The sequence below is a fragment of the Salvia splendens genome, chromosome 20 (assembly GCF_004379255.2).
Source record: "Salvia splendens isolate huo1 chromosome 20, SspV2, whole genome shotgun sequence".
NCBI classification, from domain to species: Eukaryota; Viridiplantae; Streptophyta; class Magnoliopsida; order Lamiales; family Lamiaceae; genus Salvia; species Salvia splendens.
The window spans coordinates 1,436,653-1,457,605 of record NC_056051.1 but is presented as its reverse complement, the minus strand read 5'-3'; the positions used below and the strand labels follow the sequence as shown (position 1 = coordinate 1,457,605).

The window sequence follows — 20,953 nt, the reverse complement described above, 5'->3', positions numbered from 1 at the left end:
CTACCAGAGCTGGTAGAATAACCAAACCTCCATCACATTTGACTGATTATCTCTGCAACTCAGTTTCTTCTTCTACTCCTTACCCTATATCTTCATATTTTTCTCTATCAAAATTATCCCCTCAACACCTCAAGTATATAGTCCTCATGACTGCTGTGTTTGAACCTAAATCCTATTCCCATGCCTCTTCTTCTCCTGACTGGTAGCAAGCCATGCAAGAGGAACTAACTGCTCTGGAAAAGACTAATACTTGGAAGATCATGCCACTGCCACCTGGAAAGGTCCCCATTGATTGCAAATGGGTATATAAAGTGAAATTCAGAGTTGATGCTTCAGTAGAAAGGTTCAAAGCCCGATTAGTTGCTAAGGGTTTTACACAGCTTGAGGGGGTAGACTTCCTTGATACTTTTTCACCAGTAGCTAAGCTCACAACAGTGAAATTTCTACTTGCTTTGGCTGCTATTCATGGTTGGTCTTTATCACATTTAGACATCAACAATGCCTTCCTCTATGGTGACTTAGAGGAAGAGATCTATATGAATCTTCCACCCGGGCTCATTGTTGAGGGGGGCAATACTGATCAAAAACTGGTATGCAAGCTAAATAAATCTCTCTATGGTCTCAAGCAAGCCTCAAGACAGTGGTATCTCAAGCTCTCAGAGGTTTTGGCTAAGTTTGGACTCCAACAATCAGCCTCGGATCATTCTTTTTTCTTCAAGAAAGATGGCTCAATGTTCTTTGGAATTGTTGTTTATGTTGATGATATGATGATTGCAACAAATAGACCAGATTTGGTAGAAAAGTTCAAGGACTTCTTGTCTGAATTCTTCAAGTTCAAAGACTTATGAGTGCCAAAGTACTTTCTTGGACTCGAGATAGCAAGAAACAAAGAAGGAATATTGATATCTCAAAGAAAGTACACCATGGATTTGATTAGAGATGCAGGATTGTTAGGATGCAAGCCATCATCTGTTCCTATGGATCCAGCAAATCATCTCAAGCAAGACACTGGAAATTTTATGAAAGAACCATCCAAATATAGAAGACAAATTGGAAGGCTGCTCTATCTTTGCATAACTAGGCATGATATAACATTTGCGGTTCATAAGCTTAGTATGTAATCTTCAATCCGTTGATTAACCCATATACACAATACCTCTAATAATGCATAATATACTGAGATAATGACAATTAACAGCTACATAATGCACTACCTAAACCAAATAATGCACATACGTATATTTCAATAACAACAATTTGTTAGTAATGTCTACGTACTATACCCTAGCCCCTAAGCTTATTAAACCCTTAGGGGAAACAAGAAACGTGTGTCAAACATCATAACATGATACATCTTATTCGTATGCATTGCAGTTCACATATTGTGCATTATATAGTTAATAACATCCATTACTCGTGACAATTTGGTGAATTATTCGTATCGTTTTATAATTTGTTATTAATGCGTACGTACTATACCCTAGCCCCTAAGCTTATTAAACCATTAGGGGAAATAAGAAACGTGTGTCAAACATCATAACACAGCACATCTTGTTCGTATGCATTGCAGTTCACAAATTGTGCATTATATAGTCAATTATATTCATTACTCGTTACCATGTGAAGATTACATACGTGTGTACGTACTATACCCTAGCCCCTAAGCTTATTAAACCCTTAGGGGAAACAAGAAACGTGTGTCCAAACATCATAACATGGTACATCTTATTCGTATGCATTGCAGTTCACATATTGTGCATTATATAGTCAATTATATGCATTACTCGTGACCATGTGGTGCATTATTCGCAGATACCAAAATGTGGCAGTTACTTTTCCGTCAAATGTCAATAATAACCCTGTAATGCATACAACCACCTTCTATAATGCAACACGGAACCAGTTTTATAGAATCAATCTGATCCGTTGATGCCTTAGATCTAACGCGTAATATTAAGAAGGAAAAAGGATCTAAGATGTGAAAAGGAGAATAACGCTCCCCTATATATATATATATATATATATATATATATATATATATATATATAAAGGAGACGGAGGGAGTATTATTTTCTTTTTGATTGATAAGTTCATTTTTCTCCAAATTAATTTGTACTCAAATAATATCTCAATTATAATTAAGATAAGCTTTTCCTTCTATTAAGATAAGTCTTATTTTTCACAAATAATATCTCAATTATTATTATAATTACTATTTCACATTTTGTTATTCTTTCATCCCAATTAAATTGAATTAAAATTTTTGAGAACAAAAATTTAAAAATTGTGTTAAAAAGTACTGTAGGAGAAGTGAATAAAGTAGGAAAAATAAGATATCGTAAAATAAGTGATGAAATAAAATAAGAGTGATTGTATGTTTTATTTTTTTATAAAAAAATGAAATGATTTAACTTAGTTAGGACATCCCAGAAAAGAAAACAACTCAACTTGATTGGAACGGAAGGAGTACTAAATTTCTCGTCGACAATCGACAAGCGTACAAGGAGTTCGGATCCCCTGCTATGCATTCAGCCACAACAAGAGATCCCCTGCTGCTACATACATAATATTATTTTATAAAAAATATTAATATTAGTACTAATTTATCAATATATAATATTAGTGTGTATCTAAGAGCATCTCCAATGGCGGACGTCCGGTCGGACGTCGCGACGGGCGACCGGGACGTCCGCCATTGTGGCGTTTAGGGTCGGATACGGACGTCCCGTGAGGACGTCGGGTGTCCTCGGACGTCGGCGCGACGGGCGGGTGGACGTCCGCCATTGTGGCGTCTAGTCGGACGTCCGGTCGGACGTCCCGTTTTTAATTTTTTTTTTTAAAACTCTATATATACGGCTCGTTGAATTTTATTTCAGTCGCACCACTTGTGTTAACAAGTTTCTCTCTCTACATCTCTAATTTCAAGTATATCTAGAATGTCTAGTGAAAGTGATAGCGAGAATGAGTTGGAGGTCGCTGTTAAAGGTGCGATAGAGAGGCTGCTACAACAGAGGTCGCAGCGGCGGCAGCAGGCGGCGGTACCTCGGCCGATCCATCGTCGAACTCAAGTACCCCGTGACCACATTGCTGCACATATTCGGTTGTATGCGGACTACTTCGCTCCGCAACCGCGTTTTGGGGAAGCCTTATTCCGGCGACGCTTTAGGATGCATCGTCCGATGTTTCTGCACATCGTGGGTGCTTTAGAGAGAAGATACCTGTATTTTAGGATCAGAGAGGATGCAGCTGGCAAACCCGGACTCACGCCCTTGCAGAAGTGCACTGTCGCAATCAGACAACTGGCGTATGGAGGCGCGGCCGACATGTTCGACGAGTACCTCCACATTGGCGAGTCGACAGCCGTCGAGTGTTTGCAGAATTTTTGCGCGGGCGTGAGAGCGATATTCGGGGAGCGGTATCTTCGGAGTCCGAGCCCCGAAGACTGTCAGATGCTGATAGATATGCATGGGTCGGTGCACGGGTTCCCTGGGATGTTGGACAGCATAGATTGTATGCATTGGGAGTGGAAGAACTGCCCCGCCGCCTGGAAGGGGATGTACACTACCGGCTTCAAAGCCAAGCATCCCACGATGATCCTTGAAGTTGTAGCTGACTACCGGCTGTGGATATGGCATGCTTATTTTGGAGTCGCCGGGTCCAACAACGACATCAACGTTCTCCAGTCGTCGCCCCTGTTCAACGCTCAGTGCAATGGCGTTGGTCCCGCCATCAGTTTCGTCGCCAACGGCAACCAGCATAATATGGGGTACTATTTGGCGGATGGGATATACCCAAACTGGCCCATCTTTGTGAAGTCAATCAAGCATCCACTCGGACAAAAGAAGACATACTTTGCGAGCCGTCAGGAAGCAGCGCGCAAGGATGTGGAGCGGGCATTTGGTGTGCTCCAGAGTCGGTGGGCGGTTGTGAAGGGTCCTGCACGGCAGTGGTATATTCCCAACATCGGCGATATCATGTACGCATGTATCATAATGCACAACATGATTGTCGAAAATGAAGCTGCGGAACTGACTCAGTGGGCCAACGAAGATGATACGGGTGCAGGTCCAAGTCACGGCGTGGCCACCGCGAATGTGAATATGGGGGTACCTCATGGAGAGGTCGCGCGACTGCGTGCATTTGCCGACATGCGGCAAACAGATGCCCATGTTCGACTTCAGCAGGATATCATCGAAGAGGTTTGGACTCGGAGGGGTTGACGTGATAATGTATGAAGTTTTTTTTATTAGTATGTAAATTTTTTTTTCGAATCATGTATGTTTTTTCCGATGAAGTTGTTAATTTTTCCCGTTCGTATTCTCGGTCAAATTTTATTTCCGTAAATGTAAATTGTATTATTTGTGAATGTATTATTTTTTTTTATTGCGGGATGTCCTAGTGGGAAGGGCGATGGGAAGGGCGGATTGTGCAGGGGATGTCCTAGTGACGTGACAGTGGGATGGGAAGTCCTATTGACATGGCAGGAGGTGTTTTGGGGATGTTCTAGTGGATGTCCTAGTGGGATGTCCGCCCACTGAAGATGCTCTTTTAGCTAAGTGCAACAACAGAGGATCCAAACCCAAATACAAAACTATTTTTATGCCAAAAAAATACAGTTGTCGATCCCCCTTTAAATTTAAATTTCGACCGTTGGCTTCTCTTTCTCCTCTTCTCTTCACTTCTTTCCACTCTCATCGATGAAACCAAAGTTCCTGCAATATTTTTCACGATTTCAACGGCTTGCATTTTTACGATTCTACTCACATAACGCATACTTGTAGATGGGGAAACGCATTCCCCCACAAAAAGCTTCCAACCGCGAAAAGAAATGGGATAAGATTTTCAACGCATTGGTCAAACTCTCCCAGAATCTGCAGAACGACAGGCTGATTCTTGAAGAACGAATTAAATACTTGCACGAATTCATTTATAAGGTAAAATGATGCATGGAAATGAGATTAGTAGAATAAAAGCCGAAGACGAGCTGCCAAAGACGAGCTGCCGAAGACGAGCTGCCGAAGACGAGCTGAAATAACACGTAAAAGACGAAGACGAGCTGCCGAAGACGAGCTGCCGAAGACAAGCTGAAATGACACGTGTACACTCGAGGGAAGCTGAGAGAAGATTGACACGTGGCATGAAGATTAGTTAGGAACGAGTTAGTTATAACTGCCAATTCAAGGAGTTAACTAGCTCATAGCTTTATAATCTGTAGCTTCTTCAATTTGTAATTCATTCAGAAATTAATGCAATACTCTTCTCCCATTCCCTCTTCACCTCCGACGAGTTCTATCTGTATTGGTGTGATTCCGGTCGCCGTTCTCAGCTCCGGCAACCCCAATTCCGCACCAAGTGGTATCAGTGGTAACGATCCTTCGCCTGTCATGGTGGAAACGCGCTCCGGCGACATGCGTCGCGTAGAGGATATTATCGCGACTGCGCTGGCCGACTTCTCGGCGAAAGTCTCCGAATCTGACCGCCGACGTGAGGAGAAAGATTCAATCCGCGATAATGCGGATAAAGCTCGTGATTCAGATGTGAGGGAACTACGCGAGGCTATTCTCGCTCTGCAACTTCAACATACGGAGGTTCTCAACCGATTCATACCGAATCCGCATGGAAATCAACCTACTGGAGGTATTCCTCACAATCAATTTGGAGGAATTGGACCTCAACGCCAACCTTACTTCGCTACTCGACAATCGAAGGTCGGTTTCCCTATTTTCTCGGGTGATGATCTGGCCGGCTGGATCATGAGGTGCGACCACTTCTTCACCGTAGATCTTACTCCGGAAGAAGCGAAAGTTCGCTTAGCTGTCATCAATTTTGAAGGCCGAGCACTGCAATGGTTTCAAAATTGGTCACGATATCAGGATCACGCCATGGCTACCCGTGGCCTATGTTTCTACAAGCAATGGAAGGACGATTTGGTGATCAACTCCTCGGCGATCCTATGACTGAGCTGCTTGCTCTGAAGCAAACAGGTTCTTTCTCTGACTATCATGACCGCTTTGAATTACTCTTAGGTCGTGTGTCTATTTCTGAAACCTATGCTGTGAGTCACTTCATCAATGGCTTGAAACCTTATGTGCAAAAAGCGGTTAGAATGTTCATGCCTCAAACACTTGTGCATGCTTATGCTTTGGCTCGGTTACAAGATATGGCTACACCGTTTAAAGATGGTAGTAATCAGCCTAGTAAACGGTTTAACACTCTTGATGCTAGAACTTCACAAGCATATAACTCTGCTCCGTTATTACCTACTCCTATTACACCTGCTTTTAAATCTAGACGACTCTTAACTGAAGAAGAAATGGCAGATAAGAGAGCTAGAGGCTTGTGTTATGGTTGTGATGAGAAATTTGAAAGAGGTCATAGGTGTGCTAGGAAGCAACTCTACTTGCTTGAGATAGACGATGGCATGCTGTCGGGTGAACGTGAATCTGATGAAATTAATGAAGATTTAGGAGATGAGGAGAATCCTTTGATCTCTATTCATGCTATTAATGGTTCATCTGCTAGAGGTTTCAGAACTATGCGTGTCACGGGCAGAATTGGTAGAAGACCTCTCCATATTCTAATTGATTCGGGGAGTACTCATAATTTTCTTGATTTACAAACGGCTAAGAAGCTCGGCTTATCCCTCACTGCAGTGAACCCGGTGTTTGTGGATGTTGCCGATGGAAATAAATTGGAATGTAAGGCAATGTGTAAAAGTTTAAAATGGTCATTGAGAAGCACTACCTTTATCACGGATGTGCTCCTCTTACCTTTGGGTAGCTGTGACATGGTTTTGGGTGTTCAATGGTTGGAAACTCTTGGTGATATCCAATGGAATTTCAAAAATCTGACTATGGACTTCACACTTAACGGCAGAAGACATGTACTGAGGGGAGGTAATAATGAGCAGGTGGTCCAGGCTGCATCTGAGAAAGAAATGAACAAAATTCTTAGCTACAATGAAGGGGTCAAGCTTTACTGTATTCAGATAAATGGTGCAGATTCCCCTGAGTTGTTTACGGTGCAAGGGAATATGGAAGACCAACTTAACCATTCTGACTCTATTCAGCAATTTCTGGAGACTCATCAGTCAGTATTTGCTGAACCTACCACCTTACCTCCTCTGAGATCGCATAACCATCGAATCTCTCTAATACCTGGAGCTACACCAGTCCATTCCAGACCTTACAGACATTCAGCCTTACAGAAAAATATAATTGAGAAGCAGGTGACTGACTTACTGCATCAAGGCTTCATCCAACCAAGTTCAAGTCCCTTTTCTTCACCAGTGGTGCTTGTTAAAAAGAAAGATGGAACTTGGAGAATGTGTGTGGATTATAGGCGATTGAATAAACTTACTATCAAGGACAAATACCCCATCCCTCTTATTGATGAACTTTTAGAGGAACTGAGGGGTGCAACACTCTTTTCTAAGATAGATCTGCGGGCGGGCTATCACCAAATTAGAATGGAAGCACAAGATATACCTAAAACAGCTTTTAAAACTCATGATGGACACTATGAATTTGCTGTTATGCCTTTTGGACTCACAAATGCTCCTGCTACATTTCAAAGTCTAATGAATGACATTTTCAGGCCGTTCTTAAGGAAATTTGTGCTCGTTTTCTTTGATGATATATTGGTGTATAGCAAGGATATTGACTCCCATTTGATCCATCTTGAGAAGGTCTTTCAGAAGCTCCATGAAAATTCTCTCTTTGCTAAAGCTAGCAAATGTGAATTTGCTAAGAGGCAGATTGAATATCTGGGACACATCATATCAGAAGCTGGGGTTTCTACAGACCCTAAGAAAGTGCAGGCGATGCAAACTTGGCCTATTCCCTCTGATATTTCACAATTGCGAGGCTTCCTTGGTCTAACAGGATATTACAGAAAATTTGTTAAAAATTATGGAGTTATTTGTAAACCACTTACTGATCTACTCCGAAAGGATGCTTTCCATTGGGATTCTACAGCTGAGGAGGCTTTCTTGAATCTAAAAAAGGCTATGATTTCTCCACCTGTTTTGGCATTACCTGACTTTTCTTCACCTTTTGTAGTGGAGACTGATGCTTGCAGCTACGGCATTGGAGCTGTTCTAATGCAGAATAACCATCCTATTGCTTTCATTAGCAAGGCTTTATCTCCCAAAAACAGAGGACTTTCAGTATATGATAAAGAACTATTGGCGATTGTTTTTGCTGTGACACATTGGAGCCATTATTTGAGCCACATGCCTTTTGAAGTTAGAACGGATCATAAGACACTGAGTCATTTGTTAAAACAGAAACTCTCCACTCCGGGGCAACTAAATTGGCTCTCTAAATTGATGGCTTTCGATTTTGAAATCACTTACAAGAAGGGGGTAGAGAATAAGGTTGCTGATGCCTTATCTAGAGTACACTCATCTGAAATTTTTTGTATGGCTATCACCACTGTGGCTACTGATATCTATCCCTTAATTCAAGCTTCTTGGGAGTCTGATCCAGATCTACAATCAGTCATCACTGAGCTCAAACAGAATCCCAAGTCCACTTCTAAATTTTCATGGCTGGGAAATCAATTAAGAAGAAAAGGCCGTTTAGTAGTGGGAAAAGATGAAGCTTTGCGCTTGAAAATCATTCAGTTATTTCATAACTCAAGCTCTGGAGGTCACTCAGGTGTTCTTGCCACCTATAAACGATTATCCTCTTTATTCTATTGGGCTAACATGGAGAAGCAGATCCGGAATTTTATCAGAGAATGTGATATTTGTCAACGCTTTAAGTATGACAATAGTGCATCACCAGGGTTACTTCAACCCATACCCATTCCCGAAGCAGCTTGGTCGCAAGTAAGTCTTGATTTTATTGAGGGACTCCCACTGTCACAGGGGAAATCTACTATATTAGTAGTGGTGGATCGGTTAACTAAATATGCACACTTCATGCCGCTTACTCATCCTTATTCAGCCCTCACAGTTGCTCAAGCTTTCTTGGATTATGTGTTCAAACTCCATGGTCTCCCAGTTATACTAATCAGTGATCGAGACAAGATTTTTCTGAGCAAATTCTGGTCCGATTTCTTCAAGTTACAAGGCGTGGAACTTCACATGTCGACTGCCTACCATCCTCAATCTGATGGTCAGACCGAAGTTGTCAACCGTTGCTTGGAGACTTACCTTCGTTGTATGTGTGGAGATCAGCCTACGACTTGGAGCAAATGGCTTAGTCTTGCAGAATTTTGGTACAACACTTCCTTCCACACGGCTATTGGTACAACACCTTTTGAAGCTCTTTATGGATACCCTCCCCCGTTGCATATTCCTTACTTTAAGGGGGATTCGACTGTGCATGATGTAGATGAAAGCCTGGTCGCTAGAGAAGCTATGATGGATGTTTTAAAATTTCATTTGGGTCGAGCGCAACACAGGATGAAGCAACAACATGACAAGCATCGTTCGGATCGCAAGTTTGTTCTTGGTGATTGGGTTTATTTGAAACTCCAACCGTACAGACAAAATACTCTCCGTGATAGACAATTTCACAAACTTAGTCCACGCTACTTTGGTCCTTTCAAGGTGATAGACAAGTTCGGCGAGGTGGCATATAAACTTGCTCTACCACCGGATGCTCGAATTCACCCGGTATTTCATGTCTCTCAGTTAAAGAAGAAGGCTGGACCACTTTCTCAACTACATGGCACCTTACCGGTCATTGGAAACTCGACTTTTTTGGAACCTGTCAGAATCTTGGATCGTCGCTTGGTTAAGAGGGGACATCATCCAGCTACGCAAGTGCTAATTCATTGGGCCAATTCCTTTCCCGAAGACGCAACTTGGGAGTTTTTGCATGATATTCAGGAGAAATTCCCTCATTTTCAACCTTGAGGACAAGGTTAATTGAAGGGGGGGAGATTTGATGCATGGAAATGAGATTAGTAGAATAAAAGCCGAAGACGAGCTGCCAAAGACGAGCTGCCGAAGACGAGCTGAAATGACACGTAAAAGACGAAGACGAGCTGCCGAAGACGAGCTGCCGAAGACAAGCTGAAATGACACGTGTACACTCGAGGGAAGCTGAGAGAAGATTGACACGTGGCATGAAGATTAGTTAGGAACGAGTTAGTTATAACTGCCAATTCAAGGAGTTAACTAGCTCATAGCTTTATAATCTGTAGCTTCTTCAATTTGTAATTCATTCAGAAATTAATGCAATACTCTTCTCCCATTCCCTCTTCACCTCCGACGAGTTCTATCTGTATTGGTGTGATTCCGGTCGCCGTTCTCAGCTCCGGCAACCCCAATTCCGCACCATAAAACTATCTCCAATTAAAGCAATGTATACCGTCGTAGCAATAGGGTTTTTGCATCAACTGCCATTGATTGGGGATTTCTATTAATGTAGATGAAAATGGAGCAGAAAGTTAACTCTTTCAAAGCAGAATTCAATCTCGGTTTCAAGGAAAGGGAATCCATCATTTTTAAGCATAGATATGGTTAGTTTTTATTTCCCAAAGGATTTACCTTTTTGATTTATTTTTTCTTTGATATGTTTGGGTTTTGGGAGTTTATAAAATAAGGTACTCTGCATAAACATTTTCAATGATTGTATTGATTATATTTATACATAATTGATTTATACATAATTGTTACAAGGATCCTGTTATCAAGCTTCAAAATTGATTTCTTTAAAACTTTCAAATTTTTAGTTATTATTGCAAGTTGCAATGCATTTTTATCTTATGTTAGTATTGCTTTTCTGTGAAATGTAGAGAATGCTGAGAATGAGGCAGCTGACATCAAAGAATGGTGTGACTATCTTGTGCAGAAGTGTTCAGGGCCTAGTGTATGTTCTACACTCTTTTTTGCACGCGTGATGGTTTTCCCGTTATATAAATGTACGCATATGTTCTTTTTTGTTCAAAATTTTCTTGCGATGTGCAGGATGTATCAAGCAATATTAGCAATAAAGGTGCACTTCAAGATGAGGTGAGGATGCTGAAGAAAGAACTTGAAAAATCTAGAGTGGCGAAGAACTCTGAGATTTCAGCTCTGTTGGCAGAGAAGGGGTTATTGTGGAAGCAGTATGAGCAAATGGAGGCCAGCCTCACTGAAAAATTAAGTAAGGAGCGTGATGAAGCTAAAAAAACAAATGAAAAGGCTCAGATTCTTGTAAGCAAAGCCGATGAGTTACAGATATCGAATGAGAAGTTAAAGGCCAGTATCACTACGATGGAATCTGAATCAATTAACAAGAATGAGGAAATTGTCAAACTTAGGAAAGAAATCGAAACCTTAAATTCCAGATCAAGGTCAGGTTCAACGTTACTGCATCCCTGTAAGGGTGATGCCGGACCATCTTCCAGGCGAGGCAAGAAAAGTAGCTTCGCTCATGAAGGGAAGAATAAATCAGATTCTTCACAAACTACTGAGAAGGTACGACAAGGATCAAACCCTTTTTTGCTGAGAACATATTATATGTCTTGCATAGCATATAACTAAATGCACATGTCATTAGAAACTTGATCAAAGAGGTTGCAAGCATGTCGTTCTTTAGGATCCTGAGTGAGATTTGATGCCATTATATAATGATAATTGCTGGTTCCTTTGGCTGAGTATCACAAAGTGGATATGGTTTTTGTGCTTCTGTATTTAGAAACTAATCAGATTCCTGGAAATGACTAAATGTTTCAAAATCTTAAAAAGCGTTATTTTTCTGAGTATAATATTGGGTCTCAGTTGCCTAATGTTTCTTCTATGTGCTCTTATTTTGGTTGCTGAGATCCTAATTATGACTGAAGAATGACTGAAGAATGACTGAAGAATGAATCTTTCCTTGTGGTTTTGGTGGACAAGTGCATAACTTTCAAGCGCGATAGCTATTAGTGGTGTGATCTGCTGTCATGAAAAACTCCTACTGTCTGTGGATTCTTACTTTCATCGATGTAAACCATTTAAATTAGTAGACTGGTAACATCTTCTGAAACCTGTAACCATTTCTTTGTGATATGTGGTGTCCCTTGTTTGAATCCCTTTCTTTTCATATATTCCTTTCCCAGATTTTGCTTAACGTTCTTCAAGGATTGTATGGAATCTCTTTTAACTTTGAAGTATATCTCAATTAAGTATTGACGTTTCTTATCGCATCTAATAGGGGTGGTTTTCAATGCAATAACGTGTCACATTTTCTTGCAGACGACTCGTACAAAGCCAAGTGCTCATAAGTCAACTGGAGGAAAGGCACCTAGGAAGCGATTGATGTTTGATCCACCTATCTTTTCCACTTAAAGATCGGTTTAGCAAACACCTGACCTTTAGCAAGTATGTGTGTCTCTCTCTGTCACGTAATCTGTTTGAACATGACCAGAATATTATACCATAGTGAAGTCTAGCAATATGTTTATTCAGAGCATTCTAACTAATGGTTAAATCTCAAACATAATCTTTTTTAACACCATATCCAACCATAAACCGAACAACTTATGAAGGACCGAAACTTAAATGTCTAAGTGAGTGGGGAGTTTTGGCTGACATACTTTTGGCATGTCCTGAGTGCTCGTACGGCCTATGATCTTGCCACATTCAGGCTGTGCGATTCCTTACAGAAAATAGATGTTTGAAGCCAAAGCCCTTTCTATTCTCATGTCTCTCTTGAACGATAGCGTAAATGATTACACGAACTTGTTTAGTTGGAAGAGACAAGCCGTTGATTTCATCATAGTCCGGGTCAAGAAGAAAGCTGAAGGTGTTACTGTTACCAAGAAATCATCAAGCATCCCTGTTTCGGCCAAGAAGAAGACACCGGGTACAAATCCTAAGAAGCAGTCGAGGAAAGGAAAGAGCAACGACTCTGATGAAGACTCGGATGATGATTTTGTTAGTACTAGAAGGCCAAAGAAAGGAAGAGCATAGTATCTTATGCTAATAGGTAGCCTATTGACTTCTTTTTTTCTTTCTTTTGATGTAATGAATCTTCATTCATTTTCAACATGATGGATCACTTGGAGCTTCATCTTTTAAGGAAAGAAAGGGCTTCGCTTGTTATTACTGTCTGCCTCTTTTCTTGCTTGTTATCCTACATTCATTTGCATCTCTTCTTTCATATTGGATTCACTCTCTTTTTAAGTAACACATACGTCCTCTGTCTCATAAGTGAGTTTTATTCCTTTTTGAGTAATCCCACCAGTTGAGTTATTTCTTTTTTTAGCAAAAAATAATATCTTTATTCACTTTTTATATTATTCTCACTTGTACTTTATTCTCTCTTCACTTTCTATTTTATTTTCTCTCCACTCAACTTACAGAACATTCTTGTGTTCAAAAGTTTTATCGTCTTTTTGATATTTAATTGGCTGGTTAATTTTGTAACATTCAAAAATAGTTTGCAGTACCTCATCATAATTTTGATATTTTTCTCAATTTTTCTATTAATTTATATTTTAGGTGTATTGTGTATGATTTGTAAGTTGAAAATTCATGATTGTTTTGCAAATTTGTATATCACACACAAAACACAAAAGTCATTGATTTTAGTATAAAAAACACTCAGCTCCGTCTCCCATTAATTAGCATTGTTGGATTTGGCACAAGTTTTAAGAAATGTACTAGAAAGTGGATGGTGGGAAAAATTAGTGGATGAGAAAAGTTATAGGAAAGTGAGTCCACATTTATATACACCATCCGTCCCATAAAAATAAGGACACTTTCCTTTAATGTTGTCCTATAAAATTATCCCATTTCCATTTATGGAAAGCCCTCTCAAACTCACGTACATCAATTTATTTACAACTTATACCACTATGGCGCACCATTAAACACTAATAATAATATGAGTCTCCCTATTCACTAACACTATTTTAACTACTAGTCTCTTCATCTCTCATACTTTACCAATTATGCATTAGTTTTTATACCGCTCCAAATGTCCTTATTTTTTTTGGGAAATGAAGTACTAATTTTATTATAAAGTATGATTAGAATGAGTTAGATGAATAACAAAATATAAAATGCATTGTCTAATGTCTAGAATAATCAAATTTAATAATAGTACTAATTTCTCCTAAGTTTAACTCTTAAACATTAGTCCATTTTCAACCCTGGGGCTTGTTTACTCTGCATGTTATGACAATAAAGTATTTTCTACATAAATTTTACATGTGTTCATTTGTAGTTACAAAAATTTTATTGGCCCTCAAAACTACCTCATATCAGATCTTTTTTATGTAATAATAAAATTGCAAGCTGAACAACCTATCAAAAAATTATATTCCAAAAGTAGTTATAAAATGTAACCCTATCTTGACTTATCATATCTATCACTCAAGTAAACTGGCAAATCTTAATACTCCTCTTGTCCCACTCTAAATATTGTCCCACTATAAATAACATATTTCTATAGTGTAAGTACACAATTACTCACTACATAAATTTAAACTAACATATTTCTATAGTGTAAGTACACAATTACTCACTACATAAATTTATATTTATATAGGAGTATAATTTATTTTGGACCATTCCCGATATCATTTATGTGTTATAAGCTAAATTAGAATTCGATAAATTATTTTTGTAATGATTTGATATAACATGCCTATCTTCCCTTTTGTTATATCACTCTCTCTTATTTTAGAGCATCCACAGCGGAGAGCACACCGCTGTTCGTCCGTCCGTGCCAGCGGCACGGCACCGCTGTCCTCCGCTGCGCTCTTAGCTAAGAGCACGTCCGTGCCAGCGAGCAGGGCGACGTGACGCGTTTCTATTGGCCGTTGACATTTCCTTTTTTTTCTTTTTTTTTAAAAAAATTGAAAATAATACCAAAAATAAAAAAAATATTTTTGGATTCCCAAAAATATATAGATTTTATTACCATTTTTTGAATTTTTTTAAATTTTTTTTAAAAAATTAATCCCAAAATCATCTATAAATACACACATTCATCATCCATTTGGGCAAAATTCGGCCACGAGTAGCGGGGTTTTTTAATTTTATGAATTTAATTATGTAATTTTTAATTTTTTTATAATTTGTAATATTATTTCGGTTATTTTTGATGCATTTTAATATTGTGGAAATATTTTTATTTAAATTGAATAATAGAATAGTGGGACCCTTGAGCATGTCCTTGCGGAAGAGCACGGATGTGGGTCTTGTGCTCTTGCCTTAGAGCAGGGAGTAAAAGTGGGTCCGAGCCCACATCCTTGCTCGTTGGTAAGAGCGCGGATATGGATGCTCTTATCATCTTAACTTTACTCATAAAATAATATTATATAAAATTCCATGCCAAATTAGAAATTCTTTACTTAAACAGAAGTATAATTTTTGAATTTTAATTTTACAAACAACTGTCACTGATTTTAAAATTAAAATAAGGTATGTGACGAGGCCCATCTACCAGTAAGAAATCAAATGGAATGCCCTAGCCCACCGTCAGCAGGCGCAAATGTGCAGCCGAGAAACAGAGAATCCCATCTTCCCGCCGTGGGCCCCACGGCCAGCGGTTTGATTGTCCGCATTCATCCCACCCCTCCGGTTCCCATCTTCTAAAATATCACGCCTTCCCCACATAACTGCTCGCACCACGTATTTGACTCACTGCAGAGAAAATCTCGGCACTCTCTCTCTTGCTTCAAATATCTCCCTCCCATTTCACTACTTCCCCATCCCATCACCAACTGCCCTCACTCTCACGCAGTCACAGTAAACTCGCACCCACACGCACTATGAGAGAAATCCTGCACATCCAGGGAGGCCAATGCGGAAACCAGATCGGCTCCAAATTCTGGGAGGTCATCTGCGACGAGCACGGCGTCGATCCTACCGGCAGGTACAAGGGCGACGGCTCTGAGTCCGACACTCAGTTGGAGCGGATCAATGTCTACTTCAATGAGGCTTCCGGCGGCAGGTACGTCCCACGCGCCGTCCTCATGGATCTGGAGCCTGGCACCATGGATTCCATCAGATCCGGTCCCTACGGCCAGATCTTCCGCCCCGACAATTTTGTCTTCGGCCAGTCCGGCGCCGGTAACAATTGGGCGAAGGGGCATTACACTGAGGGCGCCGAGCTCATTGATTCCGTCCTCGATGTTGTCAGGAAGGAAGCCGAGAACTGCGACTGCTTGCAAGGTTGTTTTGAGTTTTCGATTCTGTTTATCCTTTTCGATTTTGCTTTCATACTTCAAATTCTCGGCTATTGACTGTTGATATGCTATTGCTTGATCTGTTGGAATTGCTTGAGGTATTTTTTATGTTCTTTCGTTTCATTTCGTTAGGTTGGATGTTTATCGTTTCTGTTTGCTATTTTGTTGACTTCAAGCCTTAGAATGTCTAGTTGTGTCTCCGTATTCGTAGTGAATGCGTTGAATCTGTGCTATTTGGAACTAGATTCCGTGGTTAATCTATTCGATGTGGAATTGCGGTTTTATCGGCAAATATTATTCGGTTTCGTTTAGTGAGTTTGAGAATGAAATTTTTCTAGGGCATAGTACAAGTTTGAGATGCTTATTTCGGTTCATTTAAACCAGGAATTTGTTACTTGGAATTCAATTAGATGCGGCTTGATTTAGGAATGTAATGGGGCAGGAAATAGTTGATCTGTCAATGTAACTTCTGCTTTGTATACATTTTGAATGAACATGCCTGGATTCATTTACATCGTGCGTTGCTTGGTATGGTAATGTAAATAGAGTATAATGTACCAAGGCAGTGAGATCTATGTACGGTGACATGTTGATATGATAACCATGAATTTGAGGAATTGGTAGGTCCTTTGTACTGATTGTGGTGTAACTGCTGCACTAACTTGGTGGAGTCCTTGGTTTTTTCTTGTCTCAACTCCTTTTTGTCTATTTAACTTAGTTTATTAAACTGATATTTTGGGATTTTAGGTCAATCACCACACATTAAAGATATGTTCTGTCACTGCTTTTTTAAATAAAGCACTCACTGTTCATGAGAAATTCTTTCTATGCTTGATGATTATTGTTAACATTCATTAAAGATATGTATGGGCTTTATTTGGTTCCTACTTTTGCAAACATCAAACTTTTGAGCTTCATTTCATCTTCATCATTTTAATGATTACATGTAGCACTCCGAAACCTGTATCAATTAATTAATGCAATAATTCTTTAAGTAAATTGAACATAATGATGATGTATATAGTGTTCCTTGTTATCTGAAACTGTGGTGAATTTACTTTTACTACCTTATTTCTGTTTTACAAAAACTTATGACTAAACCTTTGGTGGTTTTGTTATTGCCAGGATTTCAGGTTTGTCACTCACTTGGAGGTGGCACGGGTTCTGGCATGGGTACTCTCTTGATTTCGAAGATCAGAGAAGAATATCCAGACAGAATGATGCTTACTTTCTCTGTTTTCCCTTCACCAAAGGTCTCCGACACTGTTGTCGAACCTTATAATGCCACTCTCTCAGTGCACCAGTTGGTGGAGAATGCAGATGAATGCATGGTCCTTGATAATGAGGCTCTCTATGATATCTGTTTCAGGACTTTGAAGCTCAGTACACCAAGTTGTGAGTATTGTGACATAGTGTAAGGCATTGAACATATCAGAGTAGAAGCTAATTAATGATCTTTCTTTTGTCTTATTTTTGCAGTTGGTGATTTGAATCATTTGATCTCTGCAACTATGAGTGGTGTCACATGTTGTTTGAGATTCCCTGGTCAGCTGAACTCCGATCTCAGGAAACTGGCAGTGAATTTGATTCCATTCCCACGTCTCCACTTCTTCATGGTGGGGTTTGCTCCACTCACCTCCCGCGGATCACAGCATTACATATCTCTAACTGTCCCTGAGCTAACGCAACAAATGTGGGACTCAAAGAATATGATGTGTGCTGCTGATCCTCGCCATGGGCGCTACTTGACAGCCTCTGCCATGTTCCGGGGTAAAATGAGCACCAAGGAGGTGGACGAACAGATGCTTAATGTGCAGAACAAGAACTCATCATACTTTGTTGAGTGGATCCCAAACAATGTAAAGTCCAGCGTATGTGATATTCCGCCCACAGGACTGAAGATGTCGTCGACTTTCGTTGGTAACTCAACATCAATCCAGGAGATGTTCCGCAGGGTGAGCGAGCAGTTCACAGCCATGTTTAGGCGCAAGGCTTTCTTGCACTGGTACACCGGGGAAGGAATGGACGAGATGGAGTTTACTGAAGCAGAGAGTAACATGAATGATCTGGTGGCGGAGTACCAGCAATATCAGGATGCGACCGCAGATGAAGAAGAAGACTATGAAGAAGACGGTGCTGAAGAAGACTATGAGGGCTGAAAGAAACAGGTTATGAAGAAAAATATTAAACCTATTTTGCTGCTTTTGTGTGTGTTGATCAGATGGTATTATTCACATCCTATTTCATTTGTTCTATGCTTTCAACTTACATCTATCTTTTACTACTGCCTTTTGTTTGTTGGTATTAAAACGTTATGTGCATTTGTTTGGTATCCAAATTCATTGTTTTCTGTTTGAGATGCAGATTGTGAATTTTTTATGTATCAATTATTCTCATTGGGTGATCTAATTCTGAATCTAATAATTCAAAATTTATCTGTTTTATGCTATGAAATATCCATATTGCTTTTGGCAGTACCTTAAAACACTAAATTTTTAAAAACTTCTCTTTTCTACACCATAATAATTCAATGCTTAGTATAGATTTTTAACTGAACAAAATCTTCCAATAATGAGTTTTTTTTGGTTTAGGTTTTTCATCTTTTTAAACGTCTTTCACCTCACACAAATATCAAGCACACCCCCAAAATTAAGTATAATCAAATAAATAGGGATAAAAACATCAAAAAAAAAATACTAGAATCAAGCAAGTGTTGGAATAAACCAAATGGGTGCGGGAAGGGGAAGAGGAAGAGTATTAGTAGTGTTAGTGTGATGCAACAAGGGATAGTAGCAATTTGAGAGAGTAGGGTCGGCGCAATGGTATATTCCGACGTCCGGTTGATGATGATGATGATGATGATGATGATGTTTACAGTTGGTGAAGTAAGTAGAATTGGGGTTGAAGTGGGAGATGACAAAGGAGTGGTTGGTTCCAAGAAATAAGGCGAGATCCGATGAAAACGGGTGATGTGAATCTAGGTTATTAACATCATAGATTACCACGATATCGAGTTGATTGAGGTCCGAGAAGAAGGTGGAGACATGCAAGGAGCCAAACCGGATTTGGAGGTCTGACTCAAACCATAATTTTCCTATGAAGATAAAGTACGAATGCTCTCATCAGACCACCATAGTCTTCTACGTCGAAAGAGCTTCGCATGAGTACCTTGCACGCCTCAGTTGGAGCTCGGATGAGGAAGTTATGGTTGTTTTAAGAAAGTCGCGCAATGCAGAAAGAAACGCGCGGGCGGGTGTTTTGCCAACCAGAAAACGCTTGCCGGGCGTTTTTGTCCAGAAACTTCGCGCGGGCGGGCGAAATGAGCCCTGGGAAACGCCCGGTCGGGCGATTTGTTCGGGATGTGACTTTTTGACCAAGAATTATTTTATTTTGCTCATTTTCACTCCTAGTATAAATAGACATGTTAGCGAGTCCCACCGTCAGGGTTTCCCTCACGGATATGCCGAGCGTCTTCAGACATTTGTTGATATGCGCCAAAAAGAAGCCCACAATCGTCTACAACACGATATGATTGAAGAAATTGGGACACAACTTGCATTACTTTTTTTAATCTTGCATCTCGTTGTACTCTTTTTTCCAATGTTGTAATACAACAAAGATTTGCTTATTACTATTTTTTGCATTTAAATCAATTTAATTTGATAACATATTAAATATAGAAGTGCTAAAAGTTAAAACAAAATAGTGATGATGTGGAAATGAAGTGGAATAGGAGGGCTCGTAACTTAATCAAAGTCCTTTGCCATTGTTAATATGATATATACTTGCTAAGAAAATAACACATCTAATATCAAAACTTAGTACACATCATAACATATATGAGACATCTATCTCCAAAACTAGTCTCATCATTCTTGTTCTCACTAAGTGTCAAACAACACTTGACTATAGACAAGACAATTCCATCTTGAAAGGAAAAACCTTTTCATGAAATTTATAATGCTAAAATGTTACAAGCGATGTATAGATATGAGATTACTAAGAGAATCTCAACATTCTTTCTAGTGATCTTAAAGACTTAGATGTTCGAATATAATTAGTTTCTTTTAAATCATTTATCTTAAACTGGGTAGATAACCAGTTTCCTATGCTATATGACAATCTTAGTTGTTTGCAACTTTTGTAGATTTCATCATCATAGAGTACCACTAATGCCATACATGATGCACTTTCAACTTCCTCATGCTTACAGCACTGCTAAGGGCACAAGTCAAATTCAAAACATTTGACAATTTTGATAAAACACATATTCTCTGATTTAGATGCTTGCCTAAGACCATGAAAGTCTTCATAAGCTTCCAATCATGTGTTTCTTGCCCTTTATTACACACCCATTATGATGTTCTAGTAATGATTCCTCAAGACTTCTATCTATAGAAGTCTGTCTTGATAATCATGATACATACGCCCTAATTTATGTAATTATAATAGACAATAAGATCGAATCAATCCTGGCATAATGACAGACGAGAAGATTATTCTCTTTGGGTGTAACCCATTGTCATTGTCTTGCCTTTTGAGAGGACGGGTTTTTTTACGCGTGTCGCAGGCGCGCGCCCCTTCCTATTCAACAAGATTTATAAGTTCCCACTTTCCAAAATACTATTAATTAGCATATGGTAAGTTAGGGTGTCGAACCCACGAGGAACGGTTGCATCCGTTATGTATTTCCACACTTAAGAGTTTGGCGATGCCGCCACGCTTTAAATTGGGAGTGGGAACTAAACTACTAAATGCTAATAACACTTAAGCTAAGATTGGGAACTAAAAGTGAAAATAACATGAAAGTAAAAGAAAGCATTTAAACTGGAAT

The 20,953-nt window shown here is 39.6% G+C and overlaps 2 protein-coding genes across 4 annotated transcripts; both read left to right on the top strand.

Annotated features, from left to right (window-relative positions):
* Positions 1–4,684: 4,684 nt before the first annotated feature.
* On the top strand, positions 4,685–13,027 carry LOC121781005 (myosin-2 heavy chain-like). Of its 3 annotated transcripts, none has more exons than XM_042178680.1 (6): positions 4,685–4,934; positions 10,386–10,476; positions 10,753–10,826; positions 10,925–11,416; positions 12,176–12,301; positions 12,670–13,027. In XM_042178680.1, exons 1-5 carry the CDS (start codon positions 4,782–4,784, stop codon positions 12,266–12,268), a joined length of 903 nt encoding a protein of 300 aa, XP_042034614.1. In that variant the 5' UTR covers positions 4,685–4,781; the 3' UTR covers positions 12,269–12,301; positions 12,670–13,027. The 3 variants fall into 3 exon arrangements, with proteins under 3 accessions (XP_042034614.1, XP_042034615.1, XP_042034613.1); XM_042178681.1 differs by having other exon boundaries at positions 12,567–13,027; XM_042178679.1 differs by having other exon boundaries at positions 12,176–13,027.
* A 2,535-nt stretch (positions 13,028–15,562) lies between these two features.
* Positions 15,563–18,476, top strand: LOC121783003 (tubulin beta chain-like). Its single transcript, XM_042181033.1, has 3 exons — positions 15,563–16,105; positions 17,245–17,514; positions 17,599–18,476. Exons 1-3 carry the CDS (start codon positions 15,703–15,705, stop codon positions 18,276–18,278), a joined length of 1,353 nt encoding a protein of 450 aa, XP_042036967.1. The 5' UTR covers positions 15,563–15,702; the 3' UTR covers positions 18,279–18,476.
* Positions 18,477–20,953: the final 2,477 nt, after the last annotated feature.